The 27,602-nt window shown below is 29.9% G+C and overlaps 2 protein-coding genes across 5 annotated transcripts; one reads left to right on the top strand and one right to left on the bottom strand.

Moving 5' to 3' along the window:
• Positions 1-137: 137 nt before the first annotated feature.
• On the top strand, positions 138-13,577 carry LOC136784790 (serine-protein kinase ATM-like). Of its 4 annotated transcripts, none has more exons than XM_066745689.1 (12): positions 138-453; positions 2,713-2,800; positions 3,457-3,647; positions 3,711-3,848; positions 3,934-4,351; positions 4,423-5,185; positions 5,274-9,622; positions 9,724-10,044; positions 10,116-10,633; positions 11,322-11,659; positions 11,722-13,229; positions 13,386-13,577. In XM_066745689.1, exons 3-12 carry the CDS (start codon positions 3,573-3,575, stop codon positions 13,562-13,564), a joined length of 8,607 nt encoding a protein of 2,868 aa, XP_066601786.1. In that variant the 5' UTR covers positions 138-453; positions 2,713-2,800; positions 3,457-3,572; the 3' UTR covers positions 13,565-13,577. The 4 variants fall into 4 exon arrangements, with proteins under 4 accessions (XP_066601786.1, XP_066601796.1, XP_066601781.1 ...); XM_066745699.1 differs by having other exon boundaries at positions 2,713-2,828; XM_066745684.1 differs by lacking the exon at positions 138-453 and having other exon boundaries at positions 2,661-2,800.
• A 79-nt stretch (positions 13,578-13,656) lies between these two features.
• mtRNApol (mitochondrial RNA polymerase) lies at positions 13,657-26,081 on the bottom strand. The gene is made up of 18 exons (XM_066745716.1): positions 25,750-26,081; positions 25,484-25,591; positions 25,245-25,417; positions 24,926-25,152; positions 20,999-21,357; positions 20,355-20,695; positions 19,976-20,245; positions 18,652-18,987; positions 18,394-18,570; positions 18,153-18,278; positions 17,070-17,273; positions 16,661-16,936; positions 14,891-15,136; positions 14,661-14,820; positions 14,354-14,594; positions 14,101-14,272; positions 13,950-14,035; positions 13,657-13,890 (listed from the first exon to the last, which is right to left on the bottom strand). Exons 1-18 carry the CDS (start codon positions 25,877-25,879, stop codon positions 13,791-13,793), a joined length of 3,732 nt encoding a protein of 1,243 aa, XP_066601813.1. The 5' UTR covers positions 25,880-26,081; the 3' UTR covers positions 13,657-13,790.
• Between the last annotated feature and the right edge of the window lie 1,521 nt (positions 26,082-27,602).

Raw genomic sequence — 27,602 nt, 5'->3', positions numbered from 1 at the left:
GCATACGTCACATTGTAGATTGTGCTGCCACCATAGAAACGCACTAATAAAGGTAGAAATAAAAAATATGTATATTGTATGCACACAAAGCTGAAATTCATATATGTATACTTCACATACAGTCATATAACATTACAGTATATACACGCCACCAGATGTATAACACACACACAGATATTGTAGGCGAGAGAGATGTAACTATAACAGAACTTGCAGCTATATAGTAAGCAAGCACCTTTCTCTCTGTCTGGTAGCAGCACCTAGCTGCTCCTGAAGCAGACAGCGCTCACTAAAATTATGTGTATAGAAAAAAGTAGTTTTATTTTTCAATCAGGTCAGTTAGGACACAAAGTAATCTTGTTCTTGTAAATCTTTTATTAAACAGTTTTACAAAAATTAGGTTTATTACAATAAGATATAGAGAAGGAAGTTACCAATAACAGATAGAAAAAGGTAGAGAGAAATAAAAAACGCAACTAACTGACATCTGCGCACATAACAAAGTACATCGTATAAAAAAAAAACCGGCGGGAATTATAAATACATTAATTGTTATTTATTTGTAGCATCGTATGTTATTTGTTATATAGCCCTGTAATATAATTGCAGCAGTAATGATAATAAGAGGAAATTCAGTTTTGACAGGACAATATTAACAGATTTTAATGAAATTCATTTTATTGGAGTCTTAATTATTTAATTAGAAAAGTTATAAAAAATTCCTCACTTTTTTGAAACTTTATTTGTATTTATAGCAGTCATTATTGAAGTTTTGATTGTCGTAATTTACACTAATAGATAATTGTACACATACCATGAAGAATGCATTCATCATGTATACTATATAGTTCTTTATCACGAAGGTACGATGTATACTATACACAATACTTTTACCCTATGTACATACTATACTAAGGGTCGTGTCGATACTCGATAGATGAAACTGTAAAGTGAAGTGAGTGTAGTGTTGCCGGCGTCCGCTTGACGCACCGCGCTCGCGCATGTAATACCAGAGATGAAACGGGAGATTGCTCATGCGAGGTCCCGAGGCAATCCCTACCGGTAGGCGGCGCTGGTGTTGGCAAACGCGTGTCTCAGGTCCATCTAACCCCTAACGCCATCTATCGGAAGAGACCACGAAGCACGAGCGTTAAGCTTAGAATAGGGTAAAACATATATGCATTGTTGCCAGAAAGCGGAATAAAGAGAGAGCGGAGATATTTTCTCGGACCTCTCTGTCTTTCTCGCTGTTAGCTTCTAGCAGAAGAGTCGAGGCAAAATCTTTCCGTTTCGCTTTGTCGAAAATCTACCAATATTCGATGTCATTTATATTTGCAGGCCAATGCCTTTATACATGATTTTTTCAGCATATTTATTTATCAGCATTGACTTATTTAAATCAATAATAAATTAAGGAAATGCGTATTTGATATATAATAATTATTTTAACTATAATTTCATCGTTATATTTCGCTTATTTCCGTAAAATCTGCATTTCTTTAGTTTATTATTGATTATTGTAAGTCAATGGCAATTAAAAAAAATTTAATCTTAAAAAAAAAAGAAAAGTACCGATCAGGAATCGAACCCGGACCCACGAATCGCCACGCGATTACCTTACCGCCTAAACCACGAGGCTTCTTCAGAGCACCGTAAACAGATAGTCTTTTTAAGGGCTTGAAATCTTCTTTTAAACCATATAAATAAACGAGCAACCGACAGCTTTATTCATTATTATTCTGTCATAATGGTACACAAATTAAGGAATAATTATATTTTGAATAGTTTTCAAAAGCTTTTCCATTAGCCAAGAACGAAGATAAATAATCAACGCTCGCAGTTTCCGTTCTTGGTTATTGGAAAAGCTTTTGAAAATCTACATTATATAATTATTCTTTAATTTGTGTACCATTATGATAGAATAATAATGAATAAAGATGTCGGTTCTTCGTTTATTTATATGGTTCAATAGAAGATTTCAAGCCCTTAAAAAGACTATCTGTTTACGGTGCACTGAAGAAGCCTCGTGGTCTAAGAGGTAAGGTAATCGCGTGGCGATTCGTGGGTCCGGGTTCGATTCCTGATCGGTACTTTTCTTTTTTTTTTAAGATTAAATTTTTTTAAATTGCCATTGACTTACAATAATCAATAATAAACTAAAGAAATGCAGATTTTACGGAAATAGGCGAAATATAACGATGAAATTATAGTTAAAATAATTATTATATATCAAATACGCATTTCCTTAATTTATTATTGATTTAAATAAGTCAATGCTGATAAATAAATATGCTGAAAAAATCATGTATAAAGGCATTGGCCTGCAAATATAAATGACATCGAATATTGGTAGATTTTCGACAAAGCGAAACGGAAAGATTTTGCCTCGACTCTTCTGCTAGAAGCTAACAGCGAGAAAGACAGAGAGGTCCGAGAAAATATCTCCGCTCTCTCTTTATTCCGCTTTCTGGCAACAATGCATATATGTTTTACCCTATTCTAAGCTTAACGCTCGTGCTTCGTGGTCTCTTCCGATAGATGGCGTTAGGGGTTAGATGGACCTGAGACACGCGTTTGCCAACACCAGCGCCGCCTACCGGTAGGGATTGCCTCGGGACCTCGCATGAGCAATCTCCCGTTTCATCTCTGGTAATACTAGTGCATAGCCATAAACTAAACTACTCATTTGCCCCTGATTTATGCAAAGTGCAGTCCGAGAAAAAAGTTTGAAAATGTTAAATTTAGTTGATTTACCAGAATTGCAACATTTTTTTATTGTGACAATGGAATATTTTGAAAGGTTTGATCTTACCATTTAAGTGGTTAAAGTAGATATTATTTTATGTATGAAGGTACATTAGGGAGTTTTTTGGCCCTTAAAATGAAGAAAATATACTGATCACACAAAAAAAAACTTCGTACTTAATTATTTTTGAAAATTTGTAATTTAAATTTATATTAATATTAAATTATTCTAGTAATTATATATTCCATAGGTACCTAAAGATTCAAAATTTTATAATTGTGGCAAAAATTCTTAATTTTTTAGATTTAACCTACTTTTCTAGTGAGTGCAAGTTTGTAAAACCTAGGTGAAGTATATTATAAAATATACTATAATACAAATTATGAAGATAAAAGTTTTATAATGCTATGCTCATATATAAAAATAGGTTGTGTGAAAAAAAGGGTACAATTTTGACAACAAAAATTGTAAATCTTGTAGCCTTTAGGGAACTTAGCATTAATAAAATAATATAAATAACATTGATGAAAATTTGAAATACATACATACTACAATAATTAAGTATAAAAAATTCATATAAGTGATCAATCTGATGTTTTCTTCATTTTCAGGACCAAAAATCCCCTTGTGGACCATCTTTGTCATAAATATTGTTTTTATACATTCCATAGTAACTAATAATTTTATAATAGTTGTCTCTTTATCAACAGTGATGAAAAGTAAAGAGTTAAAACTGAAATTTCATGCAAGTAATAAAAGAAATTTTTGAAGGAAATAGCGAATTAATTGATAAAAATATATTTTGTCTATATTAATTAAAATCAGAATGTCATCAAAATACTCAAGAAGATTTGAGCAACTTATGCGAGATGTTAATAGCAATAAGGCCCTTGAAAGAAAGGTATTGTTCTAAATATAATTCTTAAAATATAAATATTGAAATGATATTATTCATTTCTTTTAGAAAAGTATCTTAGAATTATCCGAACTGCTAGAAAATAAAGAAATGTTTTATGAAATTGACCATAACACAGAGAATAATGAATCAGGACTTATGAATTGGGCTTGTATTATTCATACCATTCATAAATTTCTAATAAATGTAAGTTTGTAACTAAATAGTAGAGAAGCTATAGTATTTAGGAAACTAATCAGTATCTCCTATTAATACGTTTTATTAAATGTAGGAAGCTGATCGAGTTTCTAAAAAAGAGAAAACTCCTAAAGTTATACAGGATTTTGAAAGTAAATGTCAAATAATAATAAAAGTAACTCGTATTGCTAACAGGCATGACATCCCCCTTATAAAATCTTCAGTTTTAATTCCTCTAATACTTCAAGTTTTGAAATCAAATTTATATGATTTTTATCATCATACATATATAATTTTATTAACCACGCATGTACTTCCTATAAGAACATATCAAATTGCTTTGACCTCAGAGCAATGGAAGGAATTATTACAAACACTGATACAACTTTACAAATATATTACTATTGATGTTGACAAATGTAATTTATTAAATGGTATTCAAATAATTGTTCAAGAAGGATGTTCTCAGTCAGACTTATTATTTCAAGTTAAAAAAATGTTTCCTTTCCTAGGTAAAACTTATTATATTTTTTCCTTATATTCAAATGTGTGAAAATGATATATTATCTCATTTCTTTTTTAGAAAGTATTTTCTTAGATGTTTTTTCTGGTAAAAATCTATTAGCCATACCTGCATTTAAAGTTGCTTACTCTGTGTGCGCAGCAATTGCTGTACACTGTAGAATTGCTATCTGTGATTTTAGCAAGAAAATGTTACCACGTATAATTAGCTTAAATAATTCAGCTGAAAAGTATAAATTTATGCTACTTTTGGTACAAATTCATCATCCTGATGGAGCAACTTTAGATGAAGATGTAGCCCATGCTTCTGAATGGAATAAATGGAAAAAAATAATTCAAAGCATGTATGTTATTATTATGAGAGATTGTAAATCTGAAAAATTATCTGAAAGTTTTCTACATTTTGCATCTGAAATATTCAACCAAACATTAAAGGTTCCTGAATATTCTGTAGAAGTGAAATCAAATGATGATGACCCTTATTCTCAGCCAGTAAAAAGAAGAAAGGTTTTAGGTAAACTAGAAAAGCTCACTGATTTATTTAAAAACATCACTCTTGAAGAGTCATGGCCTATAGTACAAATTTTAACCACCTTATTTTCAAAATATCCTGATTGTTTAAAGCCCACTGAATATACGACTTTTATAAAAGCTATGACAAATATTTTATTTTGTTTGAATGTCAGTACACACGAAAACATTATGAATAGCTTTTATGAACTGCTGACTGTAATTTTACATATTGAGAAACAAAATTTATTATTCTTGGAATATTGGGAAAATGTGCATGAATATTGGAATAAAATATGGGACATCGTATTGAGGTATGACAAACAATTCGGTTTTATAAAATTTCAATAATTTCAATAGTAAATAATAGCCTAGAATTACAATTGTATTTTACATTTACAGATCTTTAAGTTTAAATCAAAATGAAAGAACTGGCCATAAATTAGCACAACTACTAATGCATACGAATAAAATACAAAATCTTGATTCCCTGCTTAAACTATACTCTTCAAAAACAATTAAATGGTCTTCCAATAGCGTGAGGACATTAATGATCTGTTGCGAAAACACATCATTGTCCAATAATGCTTCAGGATTTAATATTAATGATAATTCAATACTGCATAGAACAGATTCTTTTAAAAAACATCTTTTAAAATGGGTACTTAATGTACCTTGGCAAAACATATATAAGAAAGGTTTATTAGAAGATTTATGTAATACACTGATGGGAATAGCTTTAAAGTCGGAAACTAAGGATAAATCAGAAGATGATTTATTTACAAGCTGTGGCTGTCATGATTTATATTGTGCTAAATTGAAAGCTTATATGCCAAACAATGAAGAAATACTTATTAAAAATATAGTAGATTCCTACAAATCAACCACATTTGATATAAATTTGTGTGTTGATACAAGGAAAGTAACTTTAATATATAACAAGAATAATATAACTAATACATTTTTTGATGAAGAAATATTAAATTACTTAAAAGATTATATTTTTAATATTATAACAGGAACTGAAAATACGCATATTTGCTCGTTAATAATAAAAATTACATTTGCAGCTAAATTTTTCACGCATTTAATGAACTTGAAAAAAATTTCTCATGAAGAAGAGCAAAATTTTATAAAAATATTTGGTTCTTCTTTAAAGACAGCTTATGCTTTATTTGTGAAGTATGATTTCTCAAAAGTTATAGATTCGAATTTGATACAATTTGCAAGAGCATTTATTATGTTATATGGAACTGCTTATTGTTCAGAAATAGTAAATGTAATTATTTGTTTGACATCAAAGGATGTTTTAAGTAAAGTTTATGATTGGATAAATTGTGATGATACTACATATAAAAATTCATCTATCCTGGAACCTATGTCTAAGAAATATCCAGAAACAGATACCGAAGAATGCCAATTTAATATCCATTTTTCTAGTACAATTAGAGGTCAAGCCTTGATAGCTTTAACTTATTTTTGTCACATGGCCGGAACAGAACAAAATGAGATACAAATTAAACTCATGAAAAAACTCTTAATTATAGATATATATGAGAATTTCTCAATTATAGACTTTAAAATGGCAATGATTGTTTTATTGTCAGTGACAGAAAATTTACCAGATGATTTAGAGAAAAATTATGGGGATACTGTAATAGAATTTTTAGCTGCATTATGTAAATATTTTCATAAAGACGAGTACTTTGCTCGTTGCATATTGAATATCCTTCCACGTTTATTTACATATGCCCACAAATGCAATTTCAAACCTTTTCTGGAAATTTTAATTATGATAAGAAAGAGATTAGAGAAAAATGGATATGGACATTTAGTTTATGCAGCATATATGAAATGTTACATTAATATTATCGAAATTAACCACAGCTTCTTGCAAATTAAATATTACAACGAGTTTAAGCAGGCAACTGAACAAGTGTTCCAAGTGTTATTATTAAATATAGCTAATCCATATTTTATAGTACGTTTGGAAGTGGCAAAATGTTTACAGAAACTGTTTGCATTGCAGACTATTAATATTGGTTTGAAAGGTAAAATATTTGTAGCTTTTAGAGATTTGAAAAATGATATAGACAAAACTGAAATGGTTGAGGAATTGCAAATAAGGAACATTACTGCTTTTTTAACACATGCTTATATAATCTGTAACAATGGGAGCTATCAAAATCGAAGTCTGTTTGTTTTATTACAAATTGTAAACAGGGAAAATGTGGATTTTAAAATAGCACAAAAATTATTTAGAACTATAAAGAAATATGTTAATAATTCTAATTTTCTAGAAGATAATATCAATTATTTGTTATACCGATGGGTTACTTCAAGTAGCTCTTTGGATACAATTCCATGGATGCTATTTGAATGTGACTCAGAAGAAAAATTCTATAAAACATACATTACTAATATAGTAGCTACACACATAATTAATTTGGATATAACAAGTGCAATGGCCATTTGTGAAAGAGTAAACTTAAAATTTTCTGAGATTTTTGAAAATGTTTTTCCACAAGTCCTACCATGGATGTTACAAGCTATTATGGAAGAATGTGAAATTGATTCAGAAATACAAAATAATATAAAATCAATGTTTCAAAGACTGATGTCAAATGAAATGGAATTTTCAAACATACAAAACTTTCATGAATTGCTGAATAAAAAATTTGATGAAGTTATCATTAATATTATAAAACATTTGGATGATTCTAAAAATTTTACTCATATTTTTTGTCAGCATATTGTATTTCCAATAACAGATCCCCCACCATATTATTCAAAGAACAGTGTAGATATATGCCTAAATTTTGTTGAGAAAAACAGTTTTGAACGAAACAGACCTTTACAATATACTCTGTTTAACTTATGCCCAAATATGTTACAAAAAATATTACTGAAATTAACAGATAACATATATAAAACAATTTTTATAGATCATAGGTTAAAGGCTTTTCATCAGTATACTTTTTTTTGTTCAATACTGATTAAAGATATTGGCAGTGACGGTTTCAATTCTGTGTACAAATATCTTATAAGGGAAATCAGCTATACGTTACTTTATCTTATGAAAGAAAATAATGAGTTACTTTCCGAAGCAGCTTCTACATATTTCAAAATATTTTTAGACTCGGTGTTACCATATAAAGTTACAGAAATTAAGAAATTACTGAATTATTATGTGACCTCTTTAATTGCTATTATCAGTGAAAAACATGCGACCAAACAAAAAGAAATAGTGCTTAAAATTTTAAAATTTTTAATTGTGGAGCAGAAAAGTTTACTAAGGGATGCTATTCAGAAGTTAAATTCATTCCACAACAATGAAATTTTTAAAGATATACAAGAAGTTTATAACGAACTTAGGAATAAACAAAGTACTTATAATTTGGAAGAAAAAATTCAACATTTTTTAAATGCAACCAATGAAAAAGATATACACTGTAGTCCAGATTCGATTCTACATTTGAAGGATCAGTTATCTGAATACAAAATTGAATTGCAAGAAATTTACAACAAACTTCAGATATTTTATGATATGAACAATGAGCCTGCACATAGTATAATTCACCAATTAATTTATAGACTTGTTAAATTAATTAAATCCTCTAATATGGAAAACTCAATAGCGGCAGCAAAATGTTTAGGAGAATTAGGACCAACTGATTTAATGACAATGATATTGTATCCCAGGAAAGGATATTTTAAAGAGTCAAATGAATTTTCTGTTGAGATATTATGTTATAAGCTATTAACAATGTTAGCTCAATTTGTAATTAGCAGTGAAATAGAGCTTCGCAAAGAAAGTGCTAAAGCACTATCTATTATAGCATCATCTACTCTGACAAAGCCTATTTTGAATGAAAAAGAACTCAAAGAAATTCAGAAGCTGACAAAAGATTCTGACAGCTTTTCTATAGATTATATTAAACCATTTATTGGACAAAGTTTCAGAAAAGAGGCCATTAGAGTTAATAGTTCCAGATGCATAGAGTGTTTCAGTAGTTCTAATCCAATCTGGAGCATAAGATCAAACGAAACATATTCAAAATGGATTGCCGCGACTACTTGTTGTATACTTGATTGTTTCTTTGGATGCTACTTAGAAAATTTAGCGCCAATTTGCAAACTAAACGTAAAATTTTGTGAACTATTATTACCCCGAATCATCTTTTTGATCACAATATTAGATAACAAACTTGATTGTGTCTGTAATTGCATTAATGTTTTCTTTGAATATCATTTCCAATTATCAACTAATCTAAATCGAAGTTCACTGTCTTTACCCACCAATTTGCCTAGTTGCAGTCAAGAAACTCTTAATTGTATGCTTGATGTTACCAATTTTATACGAATTCAAATTGGAAATGAAGAATTCTTCAATTTGAAGTTTATGTCAATTGCTATGGCAGCACAGCATTGTTCTGCTTTCTTCACTGCCTTATTTTATGCAGAATTAATGTGTGAAAAATTAACTCAACAGTCTGATAATGATTTTACAACAAGTACGAAAATTGACTATATTTGTGAAAAATACCCTGAAGAAGGATTATTATTGCAAAATATTTTGAAAGATGCTTACTTGAAAATTGGCGACCCAGATGCTATACATGGCTGTGGATCCTTAGATTTAAAAGATCCGTCATCTCTTGTTCAATATTATACTCATACACGAAAATGGGACAAAGTCATGTTAATACAAGATATTGAACTTCATTCTGACAATCATCTAGCAAATAGAAGTAAGATGTAGTCTATGATTTTTTTAATAAAATTAAAATATTTATTGGTAATATTTTTTTGAACATATTTGTATAATAATGTACAAAATTGATTTTTAAAGATCATGTAGGTATGACAAATGCTTTAAGGCATTCTGGTCTTCATTATTTACTTGGCCACTTTTTATCTGGGACAACAAGAGAAACTGAAAAGTATTATGAGTTAGAGTACGAATGTGCTTGGCGCCTTTCAAACTGGAATATATTAAATGCACATTCAGTAAAATCCCAGAATGGGCTATACAGCAAGTATGAATTTGAGTATCACGTAGAACATTATAAAGCTTTAAAATGTCTTTACGAAGGCAACGATATAGGAGTGAAGACCGCTGTAGAAAAAGCTCGTTTGAGCATTGTTAAAGTTCTTTGCAGTATTAGTCTAGGTAACTTGTGAATATAATTTAGTATAATTTTTCCATAATCTAAATTAATTTCTATTCAAACATTATTTCAGAAAGTAGTAAAACCCTTTATGAAAAACTAGCTCAACTCCAAATGCTACAAGAAATCGAAGAATTCAACTGCGTAAATCTTGAAAATTTTAGCGAAATTTTAAATAATTGGAAGCAATATAATATTGCTAATTCTAATGAATTTGAATATGTCGAACCAATTTTGACTCAAAGAACAGTCATGCTAAAGAAGCACTTGCTACACAATAATTCTGATATTCAGCATGCTCTTATATCCGCTTATATGGATATAGCAAAAGTAGCTAATGATCAAGAGCATTCACAAATTGCTACATTAGCACTGGGAACTTTGAAAAAATTAGCAGGGCTTTCAGTGAATATTCAAAATGAAATCGAATATCATGATTGTTTGCTATTATGGAATCAAAATGACTATGGTGTTAGTTCAGGTTTGCTAAAACGGTTGATGCATAAAAGTACCCTACAGCCACTATTAAAAGCGAAAATTTTAAGAACATATGGAGATTGGATGGTGGAAACAAAATTTGAAAATCCTCAGGTATGGTAAATGACGGAAAACTAAAGTTTTTAACGAATATACAGGGTGTTCATTAATCTCCCTTATTATTTCGAAAGCGATGCATTTTCGATATAAATAAAAAAACGCGTGTTTATTTTTGTTATCTTTTTTAATCTCTATTGAGATGGTATTTATTTTATATTGAAAGATCACACACACACACAATGGTCAATCCGTGTTTTTAAATGCAGCCCCTAGTTTTTATTCAATATGTTCATAGCTTATCTCTAAAGCTTTCCAAATCATTCTTGAATTTATTATTTCATTCAGTCGTTTACGGAATATTTCGATTTGAAATTATAACTGATTGTATGAGCTTGAGTGTGTAGTGGTCGCATACCTATTCCTGCTAAACCCACACATATACGCAGTTCTAATCGAAATATTTCGTAAACGATTGAATGGCATGATACATTCAAAAGTGTTTTGGTAAGGCCTAAATAAACTATAAGAATATGCGATACAAAAATTGGGTTGACCTTTGCAAAACCTTTGTGAGATCTTTCCACAAGTCAAAGAAATATCGCCATTATATAGTTTAGGAAAGGTAAAAGAAACACATGTTTCTATTTTGCAAACATGCATTGTTTACGAAGTAAGAGAGTGGTCCTTTATGAAAGCCCTGTAGAAGATTTATTATAAAAGTATTTTTTACTTAATATTTCAGGTGATACAAGAATATTACCAGGATTCTATAAATATTATCAATTCTGTAAAGGATACAGTAAAAGAAACTGAGAAAATTTTGTATAATACAGAGATAGCATTAGCTCAGTTTGCAGATTTACAGTATCAGCAAATATGTGAATATATGCAATCGCCATCTTTTGAAAGCTTTAAAGAATGTGTAGAATATTCACGTAACGTTAAATTGGATAAAAATACCGCGGAGGATCATGATTTGCGAATTGCTGTGATAACAAGTAAAAAACAGCATGACAATGATATTGCTGAATTAGAAAATATACAAAAAGAGAAGAATAAATATTTAACTTTAGCTCTTAAGTAAGTGTTTGAAATAAATGATTTTAAATGGTTGTTAAATAATATATTAATTGAACTTTTAGGTATTACTTAAAAGTACTACAAATCAGTGATGACTACAACCTTCTTATTTTTAGAGTAATAGCACTTTGGTTAAACAACAAATGTTGTGACGAAGTAGAGAGTATACTTATGAGCAATTTGTTTCTAATTCCAAGCTATAAATATATTCCATTAATTCCACAGCTAGCAGCACACATGCATGATAAACCTGACGCCTTTGTATTTAAAATTGCTGAAATTTTAGAGCGTTGCAGTATAAATCATCCACATCATACCCTACCAGTTTTATTAGCTTTAGCAAATCTGTATGAGGATTATAATTATTTTGATTCAAAAAAGCCTCCAGAAGTAGAAGAACCGAGGATCCTTGGTTGTAAAAAGCTAATAAACCAGCTATCTAAGCAAGCCGATACGGGAGAAATCATTAAGGATATGAATAAGATTTCGGAGGCTTTGGTAATGTTAGCTAACTATAGAACACCTGAAAAACAAACTACCAATAGAATAAAAATACATAGAAATCAAAAAATTTTGCGCTTATCCAATTTGGAAAGAGCATTTGTTCCCACAATAAATGTGGATGTTCGACCCAGTAGCAACTATCAAAATGTAGTTGGAATTTACAAATATGAGAACACATATGACTCTGTTGGAGGTAAATCAGCACCAAAGAAAGTTACTTGCATATGTACAGATGGTATTAAACGTACGCAATTAGTGAAGGGAGTAGATGATTTAAGGCAAGATGCTGTTATGCAGCAGGTTTTTGGAGTAATGAATACTCTGTTACAAAACTGTAAAGAAACTAAACGCCGACAATTAAGAATTCGAACTTACAAAGTTGTACCTCTTACACAGAGATCAGGAGTAATTGAATGGTGTGATAATACCATTCCAATCGTAACAGCTTTAATTGGATCTGATACTGTGTCAGGTTTACATAAAAAGTATTATCCCGATGACTACGATTCACGTATGTGCGTGAAAAAAATGATGAGCGTTGAGAATAAGCCAAATGAACTGAAACTTAAAATGTTTATAGATTGCTGTAATAATATGCGGCCAGTGTTTCATCATTTCTTTATAGAAAAATATCCATCTCCTGAAATTTGGTTTAAAAGAAGATTAGCTTATACGCGAAGTATAGCTACAACCTCTATAGCTGGATATATATTAGGATTGGGGGATAGGCATTTAAATAATATTTTAATTGATGAAACTACTGCTGAAGTAATCCACATTGACTTAGGCATTGCATTTGAACAAGGAAAAGTTCTACGAATTCCCGAAACTGTCCCATTTAGACTAACAAGAGAAATTGTTGCTCCGATGGGGGTGGCAGGTGTAGCAGGCACTATGAAACGTTGCTGTGAAGAAACGATGACCGTATTGCGGGACCAAAAACAAATAATTATAACACTTCTCCAAGTACTTCAATATGATCCTCTTTTTGCCTGGGACATTACACCTGCAAAAGCTTATAGTATTCAAAGCGGAGCAATCAAGAATCCGTCTGGAAACGATAATTGTAAGATATTATGTTTATTTATATACCTTATAATTAAAGCAAGGCATGACTTATTGCAAGAATAAAAACAAACTATTTACAGTATATAATAATTAGTATTAAAATTGTTGTGACACAAGACAAATTTGGTAATTAATTTATTTTTGTAATATATAGATACTGCTAAAACTAATAAAACTGCTCAACGAGCAATTTTAAGGGTTGAGCAAAAGCTACAAGGTACTGAAGAAGGAATTGCTACAAGTGTTTCTGGTCAGGTTACAAGGCTCATCCAAGAAGCTCGAGATCCTTCAAACTTGTGCCGCTTATTTGTTGGATGGCGCCCGTTTCTATAATTACTGTTAAGTAACTTTAGTATTTAAAATTTAAGCTTTTGAAATAAGTGCCATCCTAGTTTTTGTTATAGTTTAATAAAAATATTCACATATTCCACATATTCATTTTTATTAGTTTCTTATTCAATGTTTGTTGAATATAAACATTGAAAAGTTGGTGCTGTACATATTAAAGTTATAAACGGCCTATGTAGTGTAATTTTTATAACAACTTTTTTAAATATATTTATGAAAAAAAGTAAACCGATGATCGTATCTGGTTTAGATCAAAAGTCCCCTTCTTCGGTATTTTGTCAAATACTTTTATTTCTCCCGGTCTTAATAAGCTAAAAGAAATATATAATTAAATTAATTTAAGTAAATTATAATAATTTATATTGACTACCTTTCTCCATATGTTTTCTTAAAGAAGTTCGACAAGTTTTCAAGTATAGGCTCTGAATGTAAGGCGATAAATTGATCTCGACATATCTAGAAAAGTTCGATAACAAACATTCAGGTATTGCAATGTTATATTAAATTATTTAATTCCTTACCCTATTCATTATATCCACGGTGCAAGGATGGGTCCAGTAACAGTCATGAACCGATATAAAAGTTATCCCTTCTTGCAAAGTATGCAAACTAGTTAACATCATGTGACTAGAATCCAAGGAGTGTATAAAGTTTGGTGCAAATCCATTTCTTTGCTTTGGTTTATCAACTTTTCTGTACAATAAATTTAGTATTTTATAAATTTGCTTGAACAAATAATACTTTTTGAAACTTTATAGAAAACACTGCACTTACAGATTACTAGTATTATTGGAATTATATTGTAATAATTTAAAATACGGCTGTACAACTGGAAGGCCTAATGGTGTTATCCATTCTACTTCTTTATTAGAGTTCGTTATCACATTCGCACATTTATTAAACCAATCTTGAATTTGTTTTGCGCTATTAAACATCGTTCTTAAACTGCCAAAAGTTTTTTCTACCAAGTAACGGCTAGCTTCAAATGAGGTTTTATGTTCAAATTGTTTCTTCTCTGTAAACGTAAATAATTGTACTTAAAAATTAATGGTTATATGTTTCTAAATAATTATAAATTAACCTTTCAGCCTTTTAAGAATTTGAATGGTAGCACCATATTGCGTAACTCCGTAGACAGTTGTCATCACAGTTTGTTTTATTACTTTTCGATTAAGATGACCATCTAAGAGATTTGCTATTTTATTCCCATTGTCGGCATCAATTTTTCGTTGTTGCTCAACCTAAGAAATATCAATTTTAAAATATAATATTGCACATTTCTACAATTTAATTTAAAATGTATAATATTACCAATGTTACTACGCTACTATAAACATCCTGTGGAACGTCAGATGGTGCCAAATTTACACTTATTGCACCAGGCTGATCCCTGCCAAGCGCAGCATAATGCTGCAAACCATTACAACTACCATCTTGGTGAATTGGAAGGTGACTAACAAACTCTGCTGGATTTGGAGATTTTAATGCTGCTACAACTTCTTTACAGGCTGCTAAAGTTTGCCATGGATCGTCACTGTTTGTCCACCACATTTTACCCTGTATTTGATCAATCGAGTTTAAAAAGTTATTTTAATAAAATGTTGGCTTTTGAATGTAGATTCATTGAAGCATTTTATTCTGTCGTCTTTTCTTAAATATTTCAGTTAATTTCCTTAGCATTTGAGCAACCCATGATGCTGAAAATATACTTCTCTTCCATTAGTGCATCCTTAAATGTATGTGTACACCGTCTCGGTCTTGAAACAAGTTATCCAATCATTGACAATAATTAGTCGATCAATTAAAAAATTATAAGGATTACAAATCAAATATAGAGATTATTAGGGTATTTCAAGATTTTAAGGACTTCTCCGTACTTTCTAAGAATGTAATCTTACGAAGCGGATACAAATTGTAGTTTGACTGAAAAATATTTTGTGTCTAGTCTTTAGCTTATGCTCAATTAGTGATGACTGAGTGAGAAATGTTATTTGAGCCATGTACTCATTTTTTTCGGTTTCTTCAATGTACATTTTACGAGTACATATGGTATTTTATGAGTGCCTCCTATGTTTAATCCTTTCGGTTTCAGTCTTTTAAAAAGACAGTCATTACAATCTGACTACATTATTTCAAATATTGGTAAGACACGTAACTTTTCAATTTAATATTGTATATGAAATCTTTACTACTGTTACTGTAATAGTTAGAAAACAAAATCATGCTTATTTTAATTCTCCATTACAGCAAAACAAATAATGTACTCTATGATTGTAAAGCTTTATGCATTGCGAAACGAAGAGTTAGACTGAAACGGTTAAAGGGTGTTTTCAATCCTTTGGGTTAGAAAGGACTTCAGCCAATTCTTGCGGAGTCTGGTAGATCGTACTAATATTATTCATTCGAAGTATTCTACCAATCTGGTTTGCTATATTGCTATACCTTAGAGGAAGGACAATCAAGACACTTTGAACTGTGTCAACTTCGCTATTTAGAGGAAATCATATGGACTCCGTAGATGAGTGGTCTGATTTCTAATTATTTTTGCCAAGGGTCTTGATAGGAGAGGGCAACAGGTAGTTCTCTGTGTGAATAGGTTCTCCATAGATTTGCTACTCTCTCTCCAAAAATGTATCGTGAGTTTTCTGATTTACTAGCACATTCAAGAAGAAGATTCTATCCTGTACCTCCAATTTCATGATGAAGTTAATGTTGAAATAAAAGGAGTCAAGGAAATTTGAGTTTCCTTTCATGGTTTTAAAAAACAAAATTTTCATCCAACTATCCGAACCAATAAGAGGAGTTTCGACCTTGTAAAGCATCCTCCTAGTTTTTAATTGATCGTCCAATCGATGTGTTTCATTGGTGAATTAATCCGGAAAATTGCGCACGAGATAAGGATATCCTGATTGAGGTATTTCACAGTATCAAGGGATTTTCAAAGTTCTAGTGAAACAAAATAATGTTTGCGAACGCGAGGAAATATAATGGGCTTAAAAATGGTTACCATCCGAGAAAAAAAAAATTTTACTATGGTTTCAAAAACCTTTATTAGATAGCATAAAAAGTTGAAAAACTTACCGTTAAAGGATTATCGGCACTATCTTGAATTAAATCAATATGGTCATTTGCATATTGCAGACGTTCTTGAATGGAATTTCTTTTTAAACAACCCAATAAATTCACAAGATGGATTTTCAACCAATCAATGCCGTGGGGTCCTAATTTTCTCCCTTCTGCAAAGAGAAGTACCGAGCGTGCTAAGTCATTTCCTAGATGAGAAAGATGAGGTGGAATCGAATATACCCTTCCTCTGAAGTCTATATTTTGTGGTAACCAAAATATTTTATCCCGAAGCTATAAAGATTAAAAAAAGTAATAGCAATCACATTTAAGTGAACAATAAAGGTAGAATTTTCATTATCTTTTATAACTTATTTATCATTTAAAATAAATGTTTACTGACTATATATATATTAATGCAACTTACGTGATTGGCTATGGATAGTTTATACAATGCATCACACCATAAAGAATATGAATCTTGTAAGTCGTTGATATATGCAAGTCTTTCGCTATACAAAGATTTCTTAGACTCCGATGTTCCATCATCAGGTATTTTCGGTTCAAATGGCGGGAATGAATTTATAGGTTTTGGTATTTTTAAATCTTCGTTTCCCCCTTTTCTGAATATCTATTTTTTATAATACATTATCTATTAATGACATTAGACATAAAACACACTTCACTAACAAGGAGAGTATGCTAATCGTCCGACTAAATTTGGAGTAGCCTTTAATATATTTTAAGTAGAGATAAAACATTGACGAGTTAAAATATTTCAACTTCCAACTCTTATTGACTCATGCCTAAAGAATATTTTTATTCCAAAAGGCAGTGACAAACATTACACATTCATTTGTATAAAACTAATTTTTAATTCATTTTTATGCAATATATATCAGGTTATTTATCGTTTACCAAGTTTTTAACATTGCAGACACGAATAAACAATTTTGAAATCTGTATAAATAAATATCAGGAGAGAAACAGTAGTCTCGCACCAAGTAACAAAAGTAAATCATTACAAAGTATTTGCTAATAGTAATTAAACAAAATTATAAAAAAGTAGAAAAAGTAAATTGTACACTATAACTATAGTTATATTTTTTCTAGGGATAATTTGTAATTATCTTTTACAGGTCGTCATTCGCGGCAAAAATGAGTATCAGCAGGTAAAAATAGTTACTACGAGACTGCGAAATAGCCTTATAAAATTTTATTTAACATGTTATATGAAAAAGTTTTCCGGCATGTAAAGGTTTAAAATATGTCTGAAAGAATTACGTACTCCAAATATTAATTTAGTAACCATAATAAACGATTAAAAATATCAATCGAAATAGTATAATGCCTCCTTATATGCTATTTACACATAATAGGGAAATTGTTAGAAGCTGTGGTTTAGGAAATCGTCAACGGTTCACCGATATTTAAAACACTAAAAAAGCCACCTCAAGTCTAGTCGGATAGTTGAAATATTTTCTTTGTAAGCATATTTTAAATTACTTACATCTATCACAATGTCGAGTAAGTCTGTATTTATTTTCCAGGGTACAGAGCTTTGTTGATTTAACACATCAAATATTGGATTTAATTGTTCTGGTGGTGTTTTGTATAATCGCTTGTAACATGCTTTCTATAAACAAGAAATAATAATAATAGTACATATTTTTTATGAAACTTCTGACAAAATAAAGTGCATTTAAATAATTTTTTTTCTTCAAATAATTGTATAAGAAGAGATATTTTACCGAAAAAGCCGTTGTTCTCATAAAGTCTGATGGTGTAAAGAAATAGCCACCATTCTGTATGCCTGTCCACGGACAGGGAGGTACTAGCGATGGTAGCACATCTGTTGTAAATTCTATATCTGGTAAAATATTTACAGATTGCTTATACTGCTTTGAAACATACGGATGAGGCTTCACCTGTAAGTCATCAAATCTTAATATCTAACCAATTTAAGCCTTAGGATTAATAAATAAATGTACATATTATAAAATAAAAACCTGTTCTAATAAAGATTTCTCGCTAGTATTAACAACAGCAAAAAATGCAGGATAGCTGCTGACTTTCTTCTTCCCTTTACCGTCGTTATTAATTTCAACTTTTAAATCATTAAAGATGATATTGTACAAAAATTCGCCTATCTGCAAGCAAATACTTCTTGGCCACGGCAATAAGTAATTGGTCATTAATATTTCACTATTATTTGTTTCAATAATACATTTCTGCCATTCCAAACGATGATTCCGTCCACTTTTTCCATCAAGATACCAATCTAAATATTTAAAATAAGCATCTAGCTTTTTATCTAAAATTCCGTCCTGAATTGCTTTTGAGAGCTGAAATAATATATTATTTTCAAAAATAATACACAGTGTCCTAAAAAAGTCTGAACCCTCTGAAATAACTTAAAAATAAACCGGTTCCAAAAATAAATATTTTGTACAAAAGTTTTAATACTTAAAAAAAACCTAACTGCTAATTATATTAGTCTAACCTTGAAGTTCGCCGCAAAGGTTACGTCAAGGTCAGCTTGAGTCTTTGAGGGTCGGAGTCCTTCCTTAAAAGTCAGGATTAAGCAAGTGTACGAACTTAAATTTTTAATAGCAATAATAGCTCTCACAATGTTTTCTCCTCTAGAAATGTTTTTTTTTTAATTAATCTCATACATATAAAATTTCATGCATTAAACTATCAAAACAAAATATATTTGAGATTTCGTGAACAAAAAATGAGGTTGGTATACACCTACTTAACCCCCACACTTTTGACCAAAGACACCGACCCTGAATGGAACATTCTGTATGTTTTGACATATTTTTATAACTGACCTCAGGAGCTTTCCAAGGCCCTGTTTTTATTTTTTATTTCATCCAGTCGTTCACGAGATATTTGGATTTGAAACTGTACATAGTTGTAGGTCTGGCTGAACTAGTGTCCGTAATCGCTACGCGACGCATTTTAATCGCTCACCAACGTATAATTCCAAATCAACATGCTTCATAAGCAATCGGATGAAATAAAAAGACAAAAAGAGTATTTTAGAAAGCTCTTCATGTTGGCTACAATAATATGTAATAATGTATACGGTGTCTCATTAAAACAAATTAAGGTAGTCTTGACGTAATTTTTGCAATGTACTTCAAGGTCAAATTAATAAAGTTGGCAATTAGTTTTTTTTTAATAATTAAACTTTTCTATAAAATATTTTGTTTTAAAACGATTTTTCTTAAAGTTATTTGAGGTAGTGTAGACTTTTAGGATACCGTACAAATACATATGTTATAGAAATAAAAATATTGTATCCATATAATAATTAAACATTACCTTATATTTTTTAAAAATATATAGTCCTAAATTTGCATAACATTTTATTAAGGATTTAGAATGTGTCCCGTCATTATCCGCTAATGTTTTAACTTCTGTCATAATCGCATGTACATAAACTGGTTTTGGCAATATTTCTAGAAAAGGGTGCAAAATTAAAGTTCTGAGAATTGGCGAGTTCTCTTGCTGTTTTAAATAAAACAAATTTTGATCAAATGCTTCAGCAGCTTTTTTTTCCCATCTACTTTCCAATTCTTCAATTCTTTTCTTCTAAAATTTTAAACAATGATATACAATGAATAAAAAACTAAAAAAAATTAATTAAAATTATCAACATTTTTAAATATAAAGCTAATCCACTAAAATGTACTATGCTTACACGACTTTCATGTTCTGATGAATTATTATTTACAATACTCTTTACTTTAACAACCCCTTGACGTTCTGCACATATCTGATTTCTTAAGGCATGGTGCAATGTAGTCTTATTTATATAATCTACGGCTGGTTTCGATATTTTTGTATTTTGAATGTTCTTTAATAAACTACAATCATAAGATAATTCTGGGCAATGAGATAATGGTTTGAAATTTGGGTCCAATTGCTTAATTGCCTTTAGAATTGCTTCTTGCTGATTATTTTTTAAAATAGTTTTCGTATAAATACTATTAAATGATATTTGCTTAGCTTTCATATCACACTCAATGCTTCTTAATATTTCTGTCAAAATGTAAAGAAAATGTTAAAAAAAAATAAATAAATAAAAAATATAACTCTTATGGTGTTTCACATAAAACATCTCAAAGTACACGCGCTAGGACAAATTTATCTCTGTAAGGGAAGAAATATTAATTTATTGCATAGATATCTATTCATTTTGATAAAAATGATTTTCACACAAGTTTCCTATGCAAAAAATTGACTTCTCAAATAACTACAGAGAAAAACTTTTTCTTACGTCCATATTCTGAGTGGTTTTAGGCAAAACTTATTGCCAATCGGAATTTTATCATAAATCTGTACCTGTTGTTGTGTCATTGGGAGCATTTCTCCCAATACATTCCAATATATAGGAATAACTTTGCACATTAGGATGCTTAGAATCTTTTTTCATAAACTTGTATAACTCTAAAACTTTTGTTAAATTTCCTTTTGCAGCATAAAAATCTAGAAGTAAGTTAAAACCCTTTACAAATTCACCCGACATTGAATCAACTCTATACAATTTTCTATTTGGTTTCCTCTGCTGTAGTAATAAGTATTCTGCCCGCCTAACTTTTCCAACATCTATGTACACTTGAATGCATGCTAATATTTTATCTAGATTTTCTGTAGACAATATTTCCCTATCATTAGCATTTTTTTCTTCACTCAGTTTTGGCCTAAAAAAAAAATTCAATCTAAATATAAATTACAAGATTTACACTTATATTTTCAAATCTTAAGCTAATACAAATTAGCTTTCTTTTAAGCTTAAGTTAATAATTATTATTAAGCAGCCAGTGTAGCTTAAGTAGCTTGTTGAAAAACTATTCTCTGCAAGCAGTGAATATATAAAAAATATTCATTTGAACATTTTTCGGCTGATTATTTTGTAAATTATGAAAGATAAAAAACTGTTTAATGGGATCCCTCACGCCTGTTTTACCGACAAAACAAGTCAATAAACAATTAGTTTAATAGAATTCAAATGCGAAGCAAATTGAACAATCGGGCGTCTTTAGGATAAAGTGCAAATCCTAACGAGTCAAACCAGCTTAATTAAAGACATTCAAATCGGATGAAGGATAACGCTGTACCACTGTCCCGCGTTCTTGAAGTGGAAATAACCAAAAGTGACCTCTCTTCAAGAACGCGGGACAGTGGTACAGCGTTATTCTTCATCCAACTTGAATGATTTTAATTAAACTCGTTTGACTCGTTAGGACTTGCACTTTATCCTAAAGATGCCCGATTGTTCAATTTTCTTCACATTTGAATTTTATTAAACTAATTGTTTATTAACTTGTACTGTCGATAAAGCAGGCGTGAGGGATCCCGTTAAATCATATATTTTGTGACCCTTTAAAGGGGAAGTGTAACCACAGACCAATTTATATAATTATGATTTTAATTTTTAAAGTTATTTGAAGGTCACTTTGATTCTTGTTTTATGGAATACCCTATATATATTTACGTATTCTAATAGTTTATTTTAAGATCTTTCTAAAACACTGTATGAATTTATTATTTCATTTAAGCGTTTACTAGTTATTTAGATATGAAATTGCATATAGATATAAGTTTTACGGAAGTTGTGTGCAATAGCTACGCACACATACATATATTCACTCAAACTCACCTGTTTATTATTTTAACTCAAAGTGTCTAGTGAACAGTTGGAAAAAATGATAAATTTCGAGAAATGAAAATTCCAAACGCTCTATGTGCCTTTTACTACTTTTTTTAACAAAAGCAATAAAACTTTGTAAGTAAAATGAAGCTCAATTATTTTACTTATATATATGAATGCTACAACCTTTAAGCAGATTTAGTATTTATAATATTTTCAGGACTATTGGCCATAACATATGCAATTTGTTTATTAAAAAACTGAAGTTATTGGAGAATCAACATTTAGAGTATTCAGGGTATCCACTATTCATCTATACAAAGTATTAGGGTAGTCGTTGAAAATGGTGTTTTTCCATTTTGGTCGATGCACCTTTCAAAAAAATTTATTCCAATTAAGTAAAAACGGATTTCCTTGAAACCTGGGCGCTGACAAATAATCCTAAAGTAGCCTCTGAGCCGCTTACTTTTTTTCACTTAAATGACGAGTAATTGTACCGGAACGTGGAAATTAATTTTGGAATTTTCGTAATAATTGTTACCTGAAATTTTTTTGAATTGTATTAAACTATCAAGTATGGGTGCTAGTATTTACAGAAATTTTTAGCAAATTTTCTTTTACCTACAAAAATTAGTACATCATTTAAATCAACACTAAAACCGGTTATTAATTGATTTCAGTAATATGCCTATCCTTGTATATGTGAAGGAAAATTCGATACAAATTTCTGCAAATACTAGCACCAATACTGGATAGTTTAATATGGTTTAAAATTTGTTAAGGTAACAATTATTACGGAAAATCCAAAATTAATTTCCACAGCCTGTTAAAATTTCATATTATTTAAGTAGAAAAAAGTAAGCAGCTCGGAGGGTACTTTAGGATATTTTCTCAGAGCTCAGGTCTAAAGGATATCTTTCTTTATTTATCTGGAGTAGATTTGAAAGGATCCACGATTAAAGTGAAAAAACAAAATTTTTAATGACCAATCTAATAGGAAACTTATAAAGGCCCTCACACCACCCTTATTATTTCGAAAAATATACACTTTTCACAAAAATAAACACATGTCTGTTTGCTCTTCTTAAAATTTATTATGGTAATATTCATTTGAGCGTGGAACACTAGGCGCAGGCTGTATAAAAGCCAAACCGATTTTTTTAAATGGAACCTTCTATTATTTTATTGTATATTCTTGTAACTTATCTCAAGAACACTCCAAAACTTTTTATAAATTCATTATTTTATCCAGTCATTCACTAGATATCTCGACATGAAATTATAAATAGATGAGCAATTATGCTCATGTATGATTGACGGTTACACACATTGCTTTAGTCGAATCTATACCATCTATATGCAATTTCAAACAGAAATATCTAGTGAATGATGGAATGAAATGGTTAATTCCTACGGTGTTTAGAAAGTTCTCAATGTCAGTTATAAGAATATGCAATAAAAATAAAGGGCTACATTTTAAATAAATCGGATTGATCTTTATATAACTATCGCATCAGCTTTCGAGGTGGCATGAAACCCTCCATATTAAAGTTTTGAAAAAGCAAAAAATCCGTATCTTTTTAGTTTCTAGAAACAGCGTATTTTTTAAAATAATAAAGTAGTATTTTATGAAAACTCTGTATGTATATATAATTTCATAAAACAATTATTCATTAAAAATATCTATATTAAAGTAACTTGACCGTTCTGAAGCTATATAGCGAAGCTAGCATATTAACACGATCCTTCAAGCACCCAGTAAATTTAAATTTTTAACAAGATTATGGCGTTATTTGAAAACCGATTTTCATCTCAATTATACTGTTCTTGTGACTTCCTAAGCTGTTTTTTCTGGTAAGTTAGGCAGATTTTTTAAAAACCAGCAATAGTGTTTTAAGAATGTATATAAAATCTGTGTTTTGTTTTCTAAGAATGTAACTATTTTACCATATAAAGCAGCTCGCGACGTCACTAAAATGGTACAGTGGGTTACAAATCAGTCCTCAAATACCGCCATAATCTTATCCGGAATTTCTTGTTTAAAAGGTGTTGAGGGACATGGTTGATTAAAATTTTAATGAAAATAAATTTATGTTACATATAAAAGTTTTAAGTTTTGTTTTTAAAACAGTTCTATATTAATCAAAAGTGATTGTATTTCTCTTATATAAATAAATGCTTGTAATGGTAGTCACTTACAATTTTATAATTTTTATATTCTTACTGAGTTTTTCAGTGAACTCACAATAAAAAAGTACAGTAAAATGTTTTTTTTTCTTTATTGGAAAACATTTTCCAAATAATTCTCCCTATATCGAGCCCTCTCATTACATTAATTTAAAACATAGACTGGCAGTCAACTTGTTAATGATTTTTTAATTAAAAAATGGAAGTTTAACGCAACCAAACATAGGATGTAATATATACTGCAAAACTTTTAAATTAAGATTATTCAACTTTTTTCCTCACAAAACACAATTTTTAAACACATCTTCCCAAGTAATGAACTTTAATGTTTTATTCAAATTGAGAATTATTTAACATATATATTTAAGTATGCAGCAAAGCTACTTAAGCACAAAAACAAAAAAAAATAAGTAAAAAGCAATGTTACTTACTGTTTCTTTTTCAATTCACCAGTTTTTATCAATTTTAAGTCCTCTTGCTCCATGTCCGCATTTAAACCTTCTATTTGATTCATCAAATCATTCATTAATAAATCATTATTATAGATATCCTCACTAAAATTATTCAAATCATTCGTTTTGTCTATATAGGACTCTGTATTAGATAAGTCATTACTATCAGTTAACTGAACGTTGTCACTTCCAAGTTTTCTGTCTTTCTGTGATAAAAAATTACTATGAGTTTAATTATTTACTTATACTCTTTAATAATTAATAATTATTTTATATAAACGAGTTCCTGTTCACATACCTTATTTTTCACATTTCTTTTTATTTGCTGTTTGGCAGATTTGACTGAACTAGAACTATTTATCTTATGTAATTGATCAAGAGCAATTTCTGGATGATCTATAAGCAATGATATACAGTTTGCATTTAATTTTTTTACTGATGCTTTTATGTTTGAACTTGTGCGATCATTTACTAAAAAAAAAAGCTATTATGTTGTTATAATTATTAACAAATAATTTATTATTTTAAGTGACATACCTTCCAATAGCTCTGCAAATTTTTTTTTCTTTTTTAGTTCTTTCTTGATCAGCAACTCTGGTTTATTTGGCACAGTTGAACAATATTTCTGTTGCATAATTTTATTATCTAAAATATAAATCCTGTGTATTAAAACCTTATTCATGGTAAGGTTTAAAGGCACTCATAACTTTTAAATAATATTTTAATAACATTTGATAGTAAAATAAAAAGGCAATGTTTATATTAAGAGTAAATTTTAGATTTAACATCAATTTTATACATACATTTTAGTAAGTTTTGATGACAAAAATTACAAAAGGAGCACACTTTTGTAGACGATTGCATATTTTCAGGTAATGACGAACGATAAACATTATGTATCGAAGTACTATGACTTTTAAGAAACCTATACATTATATATGATTAACAAAATTATAATCATTAACAGGATTTAAAGTTAACTAAATTTTCTTATTTCATAACCTCTTCCACTTAACATCTTTAAAAAATGAAGTTGCCAAGTTGCCACCAGTTGCCACTACTACACAAAATACTTTAAAGAGTTTAAAGGTTAGGTAGGTACGTTTTCACAACGACACAACTGAACTGAACAACCAACCATGTTTTTAGAGCACAGGACTGCCGCCTATCGGACACCGGCGTTTAAGAGATGAGTTAGGAACAAGGTTGCCAAGTGTAGTACTTTCGGTACTACCGTAGTACCCAAAAGCGACATATCCTATAGCGTAGTACTATTTTGGGTACTACGCTATAGTCGCTGCTGATACTACTGGTCGGCGGAAATACGTCAGAGGGTAGAGACTGTAGAGGGACCGCAATATAGATATATCTAATTACTAATTTCAAAATACATAATGCATGGTCCGTGACTCCGTGAGCCAAGACAAATGTTAGTATATACATACCACAAGTTATAAAGTAATATAAAGAAATAAAGTGACAGTTTTAATCTTACTGACAGCTGATATACTGATGGTATAAGTGAATAAATAAAGTGACGAAATTTGTAAAATGTACATAAAAATAATTTTTAAAAGTATATAAAGGATTGAACATTTTAGATAAGTATAACAATAAATTTTATAATATAAAATGTAAGATATAAATATTTTGTGGTACTTTGTGGGATTTTATTTCAGATTAAATTATAGTAATGTGTTTACTATGTCACTGTGCTGAGGATGGAGCTATGCAGATTTTCAAAATTAAAATAAAGGAATAGACTAAACATAATGTGGTTATTGTGTCATCGCTGAGGATCAAACTGTGTTAATTGAGATGAATATTAAAATAAACAATCAACACATTGGGTAAATACGATACAAATAAAGAAGCTGACAGATTACATTTGTAATTTCAAATGTAAGATTTTATATAGTACTTTTTGGGATTTTGTTTCAGATTAAATTATTGTAAAGTGTTTACTATGTCAATGCTGAGAATGGAGCTATGTGGATTGAACATTAAAACAAAAGGAATAGATTCACCATAATGTTGTTTCTGTGTCATCGCTGATGAGGATCAAACTGTGTTAATTGAGACAGACATTAAAATAAATGAGTCAGCATTTTGGGTAAATACAATAATAAATGAAGAAAATAACAGAATAGATATATAATATAAAATGTAAGATGTTTTATAGTACTTTGTGGGATTTTGTTTCAGATTAAATTATAGTAATGTACGTGTGTTTACTGTATCACTGCTGAGGATGAAGCTATGTGGATCGAACATTAAAAAAAAAGAATAGATTCACCATAATGTGGTTACTGTGTCATCGCTGAGGATCAAACTGTGATAATTGAGATGAATATTAAAATAAAGAAGCTGACAGATTAGATATATAATATAACATGTTAGATATTTTACAGTACTTTGTGGGATTTTATTTAAAGTTAATATATGTAAAATAAAATTTTTGTTTTTTTTTTACAATTGTAACTATATTAATTACTATATGTTGCAATCTCTTAAAATTAAGCCTCTGCTTTTATTAGCAAACTAATAGTTCCACACGGCAGTGATGCCAGAATCAAGCTTTTAGCAACAAAAATGAAGATAAGCGCTAGCCAGCAGGAGTATAGAAAATTTAAAGGGAAGCGGTACAAACACAACT

Source organism: Prorops nasuta, unplaced genomic scaffold (genome assembly GCF_024137725.1).
Source record: "Prorops nasuta isolate Cenicafe-Biocafe unplaced genomic scaffold, Cenicafe_Pnas_1.2 PNAS00003, whole genome shotgun sequence".
Classification (NCBI taxonomy): Eukaryota; Metazoa; Arthropoda; class Insecta; order Hymenoptera; family Bethylidae; genus Prorops; species Prorops nasuta.
This window is presented reverse-complemented; position numbering and strand designations above follow the sequence as displayed.